Source organism: Triticum aestivum, chromosome 7A, assembly GCF_018294505.1.
Source record: "Triticum aestivum cultivar Chinese Spring chromosome 7A, IWGSC CS RefSeq v2.1, whole genome shotgun sequence".
NCBI classification, from domain to species: domain Eukaryota; kingdom Viridiplantae; phylum Streptophyta; class Magnoliopsida; order Poales; family Poaceae; genus Triticum; species Triticum aestivum.
The window spans coordinates 517,518,162-517,528,261 of record NC_057812.1 but is presented as its reverse complement, the minus strand read 5'-3'; the positions used below and the strand labels follow the sequence as shown (position 1 = coordinate 517,528,261).

The 10,100-nt window shown below is 47.9% G+C and overlaps 2 protein-coding genes across 2 annotated transcripts; one reads left to right on the top strand and one right to left on the bottom strand.

Annotated features, from left to right (window-relative positions):
• Window positions 1-4,860: 4,860 nt before the first annotated feature.
• On the top strand, window positions 4,861-8,603 carry LOC123147928 (probable cinnamyl alcohol dehydrogenase 5). Its single transcript, XM_044567259.1, has 4 exons — window positions 4,861-5,072; window positions 7,163-7,790; window positions 7,898-8,051; window positions 8,158-8,603. Exons 1-4 carry the CDS (start codon window positions 4,960-4,962, stop codon window positions 8,376-8,378), a joined length of 1,116 nt encoding a protein of 371 aa, XP_044423194.1. The 5' UTR covers window positions 4,861-4,959; the 3' UTR covers window positions 8,379-8,603.
• Window positions 8,604-8,631: 28 nt separating this feature from the next.
• On the bottom strand, window positions 8,632-9,809 carry LOC123147929 (CASP-like protein 5B3). Its single transcript, XM_044567261.1, has 3 exons — window positions 9,531-9,809; window positions 9,182-9,317; window positions 8,632-9,070 (listed from the first exon to the last, which is right to left on the bottom strand). The coding sequence occupies exons 1-3, from the start codon at window positions 9,659-9,661 to the stop codon at window positions 8,867-8,869; spliced, it is 471 nt and encodes a 156-aa protein (XP_044423196.1). The 5' UTR covers window positions 9,662-9,809; the 3' UTR covers window positions 8,632-8,866.
• Window positions 9,810-10,100: the final 291 nt, after the last annotated feature.

Below are 10,100 nucleotides of genomic sequence, written 5' to 3'. Positions count from 1 at the left end.
GAGCTGCCATACTCTTTCCTAGACTCCAAGTTGGTGCATCAAAAGAAAACTCTATGGGCTTAGTGACTGGCATGAACGTCCTTCCTGGAACTTGAACTTGAATCATCCAGCGCTCTTCTTCAGGTAAAGTGGCGTTGTAGGTTCCCGTGAAGCTTGGTACTCCTACGTTCAGGTATCTAGTGACTTCCTTCAAGTGACGTCCAAAGGGTGTATCTTCATCCGGTTGTGTGAACTTGTTCCTTGCATCCGCCATCCTAAAAAGTAGAAAAGATGAGGAGTCAGAAGAGAAGAGAGTGATCTAGGTCTTTAGCTTAGTGGTCGTGTCCTACAGTCAGCGTGTGCTCTGATACCATCTCTGTAGCGACCAGACCTAAAACAGTCTGATCTCTGTGCTCCGGTGTCATCCCTGGATCAGTAATGCTGACACCACACAGTACTCGGAGGATTTATAGCAGAATACAATCACACACTTATTACATCGAGTGTCTCAAAATAGAACTTATTACAATAAATATGGCTTAAGGCCATCTAATAACGATAACAGCGGAAGGCTTGGAAGATAAGTGAGTCCATCAACTCCAACGACATCACTGAGTATAGAACCACGACCTAAAACTCCTTAAACATCGTCTGAAAAGTCTGCAACATTAACGTTGCAGTCCAAAAACGGGTCAGCACATGGAATATGCTGGCAAGGTAACACATAGAGAGTAATGGAATGCAACAGTTGTACTATATGCATATTTGGCTGGTGGAAAGCTCTATGGTTACAGTTTTTGCGTAAAGCCAATTTTTCCCTACTTCAAAGGAATAATTTTATTTAACTAATGGTAGTTGTTAAACATTGAGAATGGTTGACAGCATTCTCAATCCCAATTAAGTAACATCATTAAAACCCAACAATATTAATTAAAGTAACATGATGAGATTCATATGATAATCCAAGTACTAGATACTCAAGATATCCATAACCGGGGACACGGCTAACCATGATTAGTTTGTTACACTCTGCAGATGTTTGCGCACTTTTCCCCACAAGACTCGATCGCCTCCGTTTGTTTTCTCGCACTACATGGTGTTTGAGAAAACGGATGACCGAGACATAGTCTTTCAGAAGCGCTAGCACCTTACGATCGGGTAGACCGTACCACCTACATCCCCTACATCTGCTATTCTACCACTGTAAGAGTTCGCACAACTTAGTCAACTATGCTAGAGCCCATAATAGCTTGTGGCTGCACACGGAAGTTTCTAGTATGAATAGTCTCATGATCCCTTTGAGCCTGGGTGGCGGTCCAAAAGAAAACATGCAAGTCCTGGAATACCCAGGTGCCTCAATCCACCCAGATGTGTGTTTAAGTTGCCACCTTAGATAAACCATTAATTATCAATCTCACATCTGTCATGAATATCACTCACCCAATCCACATCTACTAGCATAGCATGGCATAATAAGCAAAGGTAGAAGTAACTCCCAAAGGTTTGATAATAAACAGGTAATAGGTACTACCTCCTCTACTTCCCATCCCACAATTTAATTAGATCCTAATCATGCAATGTGTGAGGATTGATCTAATGCAATAAAACTGGGTAGTAGAAAAGGTATGATCAAAGTGTTACTTGCCTTGCTGATGATCCGAGAAACCTAACGATTCGAAGTAACAGGCGGCGCACTCCGGGTACTCTATCGCAGACAAACAAACAAGCATACAATAAGTACTCACTAATGCACGGGTAAAACTCAAATAAGAGATCTAACCAGAAGGTTCAACTTAAGAACTCCGGTTGGTAAAAAGAATCAAATCGAACGAAGCAAAGAAAGTCAAACGGCGAAAGAAAACAACTTCATTTTAATAATCTGGATCTAAGTCAAATTTTATAGTAGCAAAAACTTGTTTAAGTTGATTATTCGGATACAGGGTTTCGAGACGAAACTCCAGGCGCTTGAATCGCCTGATTCTGATAAACGAGCGAAAAGTTAAACTAAAACAAAAATCGGATCAGGAATCGCGATCAGAAAAATCGCGGATTTAATCCGAGAAAAGAAAACGACGAAGGATTAACGAACGAACGTTCGTTAATTAACCTAAACCGAAAATAAAACCGACGAAAACCAATCGTTTTTTTAAACAGCACGGATTTCAAGGTGCGGCGAACCTCGTGCGACGTGCAGCGTCGGCGGCGGCGGCTCCAGCGGGTCGGCGGCTGGCGGCGGCGGCGGCTAGGGCGCGGCTAGGGTTAGGGTTCGGGCGGCGGCGGCTGGTGGGCTGGCTCGGGCCCGAGGCGCGACTTATAAAGCCCCCGGCCAGGCGGAGTCCTGGCCGGTTACGGCCCGTAGTCGGTTGCGTTTTTTTTAAATAATTACGCTCGGAAAACAAATAAAAAGAAATACTAAACGGACTTCAAAAATCCCGAAATAAATTTTTCCGGGCTTCTAAAATCAAGCCCGACAAAGTGAACATTTATTTGGGCCCTAAATGCAATTTTGAGAAACGCGCATTTTTCCTAAATTCAAATAAAAACTTCGAAAAACTCCGAAATAAAACTTATTTGATTTTATTATTAAATCCTCAATATTTCTATATTTTTGAGAAAGTCATTTTATTCCCTCTCTTATATTTTTGTAATAGAAATAATTGATGATAAAACAAATAAAATTAAATGATCCTATTTTCAAAATTTGAGAAAACTCAAATATGAAATTAACGAAATCCCCAACTCTCTCCGTGGGTCCTTGAGTTGCTTAGAATTTTCTAGGATCAAAACCCAAAAGTAAATGAAATCTGATATGCATGATGATCTAATGTATAACATTTTAAATTGAAAATTTGGGATGTTACAGAGACTTGGACTCTATCTTCTCTTGGCCCAAAAGTAACGTGAGAGGACTTTTTGAACATCACCTAAACTTCTCTTTTTCCCTTATCTTCATACGTGGATTGTACAAATGTTCCATACACCTGCAATTAGACATGGCGAAAAAATTTGTGAAGTATTTTTGTATTGGATGACATAAATAAATTATTACATAGTTTGCATTAGAAATCACCTCACAAATATACATGTATGCAATATTTTTGGTATTATCCAAGGTAGTCATGTCCTCATCAGTGGGGGTTGGTGGTCGTAGCGTATAGGGCACGGTTGTCGGCTTGATCGTGCGCTTATGGGCTTGCATGCTCTCTGAGTAGTCCATACGTGGTTAGTTTGTATTAATTTTCGTTTGGTTTTCGTTAATTAACTAGACAATTCTCTACTTAATTAATAGACGATACAAATATTTTGACTCCGTTTCGAAGAAAAAAATTGATTTCACACGGACGTGGAGTATTTCTGTATTTGCACCAGAGCTCAAATGCTCCTGGTGAACAGTGAAATTAGGGGAGAATTTTAAAAATTCCAATTTTTTGTGGTAGCCTTTGACAAATGTTCTATGTGCTTGCAAAATTTTATCATGAATGAACATTCCTAAAAGTCGTGCCAAAAAATCGATACTTCAAAAATACTATTTCTAAAAGCATTTTGGAGTACTAATTTCCTTTTCCTTTTTGCCATGACTTCCACGGATGTCACTTCGTGACGAAAATTTTCAAGCTAGAAAACATTTTTCAAAGGTTACCATGAAAACAATTCAGATTTTTTGAATTTTCTTTCGATTTTACTGTTCACCCGCAGAAGAACACTCTCGGTTTCGCTCACGCATAGGCGACTACTACAAATCATCCGACTTATTTCCTAGCGAAATCAGTCGTGTCGCCAGCCGTGCGATCCATTCTTTCCAACCCTTGATACATCAATGCACGCCGAGTCGCTGACCCTTCTCTCTCGCGTCGCGTTCAACCAGCCCCCGTGCTTCGATCTCACAGCACCGCATGTCGCCGCAGCACCGGAGAGCCGCCATGACCAGAGCTCCATAGCAACACCAAAACGCTACGTCTAGCGGCTGGCGAGCACTCCGACGGAGCTGCAATGGAGCCGACGGCGAGCACTCCAATGCAACACCAAAAGCTTCCCTCGAGAGCCGCCAGCGACGTTGCATCGAGCCACTGCGGCGCTGCACTGAGCCGTCGGCGAAGCTCCAATGCAGCCGCGGCGGAGCTCCAACAACCCCGGCGGCGCTCCATTGCAGCCCCGGCCGCGCTTCATTGCAGCGCTGGCGATGACAGCGGATGCTGTGATGCAGCACGCGGCGGCCATGGCGGAAGTTGCGATGCAGCGCACGACGACGACGGCGCAGGCTGCTTCGCCGGAGCTGCAGTGGAGCAGCGGTGCAGCGACGCGAGGCGACGGCGGTTTGCAGCAGCGGCGAAGAGCACGGCGTGTAGGAGCAGGCATAGCAGAAACGCGAGTGGTGGCGGGCCGGCACTGGTGCCGATGGCGCTGCCATGGCTGTGTTGTGCCGCAGGAAGAAGAAAAATGAGGAGAAGAAACGAGCAGCTCAACGCGTGCAGGAAAGAGATAAGGGAATGAAAGGATAAGCAGCTCGTTGGGCTCACCAGACACGTGGCGAGCGTTAAAGGCGACTTACGGAGCGCGTTGATCAGCCGGTTTATTTTAAACGATTTCCATCTTCGTTTCGTTTTCATCCTCGGAGAAGGGAAGAAGCGTGAGATACCCCTTCAAAAAAAACGCACGAAGTGTGTGGGTGGACGGGATGCTTTTCTCTTCGAGTCGGCACGCACAGATGGCCGATGGGACGGCCAAAACTGTTCACACCCAGACCCAGCCGCACCCACGAGCCACGAGTGGGCTGGAGCGACCGAGGCCGATCGGCGCGGCGATGGCCCACTCGGGCACGTCCAGACCTACGGGCCTTCTATAAAAGGCCCCCCCTCCCTCCCCACCGGGTCGCCTGCCTGCCATCGAACGTCTAATCGCCTCACACACAGGAAAGGCAAAAAAGAAACCAAAACCTCCGGGGAGTTACTCTAGAGATTTCCGGCGGAACCTCGCGTCAGGATGGCACCCACGGCGACGGCGGCGGAGCAGAGCCAGCAGCACACGAAGAAGGCGGTGGGTCTGGCGGCGCTCGACGCCTCCGGCCACCTCTCCCCGCTCGCCATCACCCGAAGGTAACGCACGCAGCCCGCTCTCGATCGCCCCGCCCCTCCCCGCCCCGTACGTAGGGTTCCGGTGCTGCTAGCACGCGCATCTAGCCCGGCGTCAGGCGGCTAGCCATGTCCGCCTGCGCCGCCGTCGCGCGAATATGCGTGGCCGGGGGTTCGGACGGCTCTGATCCGGACGCGGCGGTTGTTGCAACGCTGTGCGCCGTCCGATCCGCTTGGTGTTCGCTTGTTTTTCCGCACGACAACCCTTTGCTGTAGAGTACGTACGTGAGATCGATGCATGGTTCCGTGGAATAATTTATTCTCCTTAAATTGTCGTGTAGCTCACGAAGGTTAAGGTTTATTGGATGTTGATCTCGGAAGTTATTAGCGAGATTTCGTCTTAGAGCGACCCTCCCAGTATTCCGATGGCGACCTCCCTACGATTTTAGCGAATTTGCGCGGCCTCGCACAAGTGATTTATCTCGTAATTCTCATTTGTCCCGATGCAAATTCTCAAAATAGTCTCTGTGGCATGTCAGTTTGTTTCCCTAGTAGGTTAATGGTGGCTATTGGGTTGCTTTCCGTGATTTTTGTTTGTTTGTGAAATTCGGCCTTTGCAAAGGGGGCCTAAATAGAGGGGTGTCGTGAAAGATCAGTGGCATACTCCGACCAAGCATATCCATGGAAATAAAATCTGTACGAATTATTATGTGTCCAGTACAACGAAATATCGTGTGTCCAGTACAACCATGGGATTGCCGCGGGTCGTTTTCCTTTCGGAATCTTGATGCGACGCCACTCTTGGTTGTAAAAGGCACATACATGTGTCACTCTCGGTTATTTGTCACTGTTAGCGAGTACAGGAATCTCGGAACAAAAAAAAAACGAGTACATGAGTACTCATTACTTGTGTGTGCGCGTGTTTGTGTGGCATGAATCGAGTCGCTCATGTGGGCATACCCCAACGGCACACCTGTTTCAGTGACTGCATTGGTTCGTAGGAATTGGCATGCTTTGACTGGCCGGCAAGGAGGTTGTGGCGACTCTGATCTTTTTTTTATTACAGCTTATTTGGAGATATTGCTAGAGAATGAACTACAATTTATGTTCTTACATCTGTCACGAATAGCGGATACTGTACTACTGTATAGTTTGTTTTAGTTTGATTTGGTGCAAACGGTACCACCACAAGTTTGTCACAAGAAATCATTTGATATATTATTTTTATTTGTTTATCTATATAAACTAATGGTGTTAACATCTGGCAAACCATGCCCATTATGGAGGTCTAGTTTGCAGTTGGAATCTAAGATTCGTGTAATTCGTAGATGGTGCTAGCAGTTTTATGTCGTTATCATAGCCACGCCAGTGTGCTACGAGCTGTATAAGTTTGTTGATGGTTGGTCTTAATTAGGATTTGAAGTCCTAGAATTTGCTTTGCAAATTATTTTCTAAAATCGCTATTTTCCTGAAGAGTTATTGGCTGAATCATGTGATTTACTCAAAACTAAAATTGGTCGTTTGGATGTATGACTGACAGGCTAGACTAATTGTTCGAGTGACCACTGAGTTGAGTTGATAGACGAACCCATATGATCCACTACTATATAAACAAATGGTGCCTACATCTGGTCAAACCATGCTCATTATGGAGCTGTACTTTGCAGTTAGAAATCTAAGATTGGTGCAGTTCGTAGTTGGCGCTAGCAGTTTTATGTCGTTATCATAGCCACGCCAGTGTGCTACGAGCTGTATAAGTTTGTTGATGATTGGTCTTAGGATTTGAAGTCCTAGAATTTGCTTTGCAAATTATTTTCTAAAATCGCTTTTTTCCTGAAGAGTTACTAGCTGAATCATGTGATTTACTCTAACGAGTAAAATTACTTGTCTGAGTGATAAAATTAAGCAGTTTGTTCATTAAAAAAAACCCATCAAAACCAAATTGATCGTTTGAATGTATGACTGACAGGCTAGACTAATTGCTCAAGTGACCACTGAATTGAGTTGATAGACGAACCCATGATTTACTACTAAGACTATTAGCCTGATCTACACACTCGCATCTAATAGCGTTTCTTTTCATGACGCTTCATGTTTCCCTAATCCATCTTCAGGAGCACCGGAGATGACGATGTCGTGATAAAGATTCTGTACTGCGGGATCTGCCACTCTGACCTGCACAGCATCAAGAACGACTGGAAGAACGCCAAGTACCCCATGATTCCCGGGCACGAGATCGCCGGCGAGGTCACCGAGGTCGGCAAGAACGTGACCAAGTTCAAGGCAGGCGACCGTGTCGGCGTCGGGTGCATGGTGAACTCGTGCCAGTCCTGCGAGAGCTGCGACAAGGGCTTCGAGAATCACTGCCCGGGCATGATTTTCACCTACAACTCGGTCGACCGTGACGGCACCCGCACCCACGGTGGCTACTCCAGCATGGTAGTGGTGCACGAGCGCTTCGTGGTCCGGTTTCCAGACGCCATGCCGCTGGACAAGGGCGCGCCCCTGCTGTGCGCCGGCATCACCGTGTACAGCCCCATGAAGTACCACGGGCTGAACGCCCCTGGGATGCACCTCGGCGTGCTTGGACTGGGCGGGCTGGGCCACGTCGCCGTCAAGTTCGGCAAGGCCTTCGGGATGAAGGTGACCGTGATCAGCTCGTCGCCGGGGAAGAAGCAGGAGGCCCTCGAGAGGCTAGGCGCCGACGCGTTCGTTGTCAGCAAGGACGCCGACGAGATGAAGGTATGCCGACGTGCCCGACTCTGATCATCAAAGACCCTAGATGGTTGTTTCTCCGGTGGAGAAGAAAACAGGAGTCCATGTCTGCTTAATTTGTGCTGTGTTTGCAGGCTACTATGAGCACCATGGATGGCATCATAAACACGGTGTCTGCAAACGTGCCCATGGCCCCTCTCTTCGGGCTACTCAAGCCCAACGGCAAGATGATCATGGTCGGCCTCCCGGAGAAGCCTATCGAGGTCCCTCCCTTTGCTCTGGTTGCCAGTAAGTTCTCGGATCTCACAAGCCTAGACATCCTCTCCGATCTCGCAGTCCACAGGCATTTTGTGCTTAACTGATACACATATTGTGCGTGTGGCTGAATTTGCAGGGAACAAGACCCTGGCGGGGAGCTGCATCGGCGGCATGAGGGACACCCAGGAGATGCTGGACCTCGCGGCGAAGCACGGCGTGACGGCAGACATCGAGGTGATCGGCGCGGAGTACGTGAACACGGCCATGGAGCGCCTTGCCAAGGCCGACGTCAGGTATCGATTCGTCATCGACATCGCCAACACCCTCGACAAGGCCGCCGCCGCCACAACCGAGTGACCGCCGACGTAACTCTCAGCACTACTCACGGTCCACGTTGGTCTCTGGTTCTCTGCTATTATCACATACTTTATCTCCAGTAGTAACAATACACAGTCTAAAATTATTGTCAGTGATGTATTTTTTAGACAAACTTGTCAGTGATGTATGCATGGTGCGATGTTGTTCGACGATGGATGACAAGGTTGGCTTCTTGCCGGGATAATGGACTGCCTGCTTAGCTTCTTGCACCGTGGAGGCTATCTGTGCCTCGTAGCCACAATAATTACTCCATCCATTCCACGTCAAAATATAGGAATTTTGTTCCATTAACAGAATAGTTTTACCAGAACTAAGGCGCTGATAACCAGCTCCAAAAACAAAGATGAGCACTATCAAACAGACAATCTATGTACCAACTACCAAGTGGTGAAGCGTGTCCCGAGCACTCGCAACTGATTAGCAGGACGCGACGGTGATTCTAAGCGCGTAGTGAGATACTGAGATCACTAGAAGAAGGAGATGAGAAGCCAGAACCCGGAGAAAGAAGAGGCGGCTTGCAGCAACCACGCGATGAACGCGAGGGCGACCGAAAGCTCGAACTGGGCGCAGGGCAGCCGCCGGTACTCCGCGCAGAACCTCACATCCATCCGGAAGAAGATCGTCACGCTGGCCGCGGCGCAGGCTCCCGAGAACATGAGAACCGCCAGGACCTGCAACGCATTCGCGGCCGACGTGATCGTCGGGTTAGATCTCTCCTAGCCCAAGATTCCAACAACTGGTCGACTCAGAAGACCGATTTCACCCAAAGTGAAAGGGCTTACCCAGTCGCCGATAAGAAAGATCAATATGAGTTCCGGGGCGGTGTGAAGATCCTTCTTGTTCCTCAGAGCAAAGATGTCCACGCAAGCAAAGCCCATGCTCCACAGAAACTGCAGGGTCAACGCGGTATCCAGGTAGCTGAAAAAAAGGGAGACCATGATACACTGGTTAGATGATGTCAGGCAGCTGAATTTTGAAGAGTGGTCAAGAAATTTAAGACTTCACGTGCAGTTGATAGCCTCGATGATATCATCAACTTGCTGCTACTTGTTACTCGAGAAAGGATTAGAAGAAAGAAGTATCATCATCGCGGGAGAGTGGAATTAGTGGAGTGGTAGTGGGAGGGAGTACAAGTAGGCGCTGTAGTCGGAGGAGCCGAAGGCGGAGGCCATGGCCGAGGAGGACGCGGCGGCGAAGACGCACTGCGACAGACGCAGCGCCATGCCGCTCCATGTCCCGGGGCTCCCCACGATGCGCTTCATCGATCCCCTGCCTGTGCCTGGGCTCTCGCTTGCTGCTTGTGTGTGCTCTGGCTTGTGGAAGATGAGATGGAGAGGTGATCGCCAAGAGCGGAGCAGGAAGAGCTGGAAGCCTGAAACTGAACGAATACGTAAGGGCCGTGTGGGGTGGGTCACCTCTGCCTGGTTGTTTTTGAGATGCAGTTAAACGCAAACGAAGTACGTAGTACCTCGACCAGCACTTGGAAACTTCGCGGTGCGTTCCTTGGCCGCCGAGTGTACATTTCTTTCTGTTCACGCGGTCTGTCACCTTTGCTCTTCGTCCTATCCCGTTCCTTTCTGTTTTTTTGTTGGTCCTCCTACCCACAACGGTGCTAGCTTGATACGTCCAACTCCTACCTATTGTTCCAAAGATCAAACTAGCTACTTGATGCCGACTCTACATTGGCTTAGTACGTGCAAA

Excerpts from the sequence above, each read along its gene's own strand:
- LOC123147928 (XM_044567259.1), top strand. The coding sequence starts at position 4,960 with ATGGCACCCACGGCGACGGCGGCGGAGCAGAGCCAGCAGCACACGAAG. Across the intron at positions 7,791-7,897 it reads AGGACGCCGACGAGATGAAG|GCTACTATGAGCACCATGGA; the intron begins GTATGCCGACGT and ends CTGTGTTTGCAG. Across the intron at positions 8,052-8,157 it reads TCCCTTTGCTCTGGTTGCCA|GGAACAAGACCCTGGCGGGG; the intron begins GTAAGTTCTCGG and ends CTGAATTTGCAG.
- LOC123147929 (XM_044567261.1), bottom strand. The coding sequence starts at position 9,661 with ATGAAGCGCATCGTGGGGAGCCCCGGGACATGGAGCGGCATGGCGCTG. Across the intron at positions 9,318-9,530 it reads TCCGACTACAGCGCCTACTT|CTACCTGGATACCGCGTTGA; the intron begins GTACTCCCTCCC and ends CCTTTTTTTCAG. Across the intron at positions 9,071-9,181 it reads TCTTTCTTATCGGCGACTGG|GTCCTGGCGGTTCTCATGTT; the intron begins GTAAGCCCTTTC and ends AATGCGTTGCAG.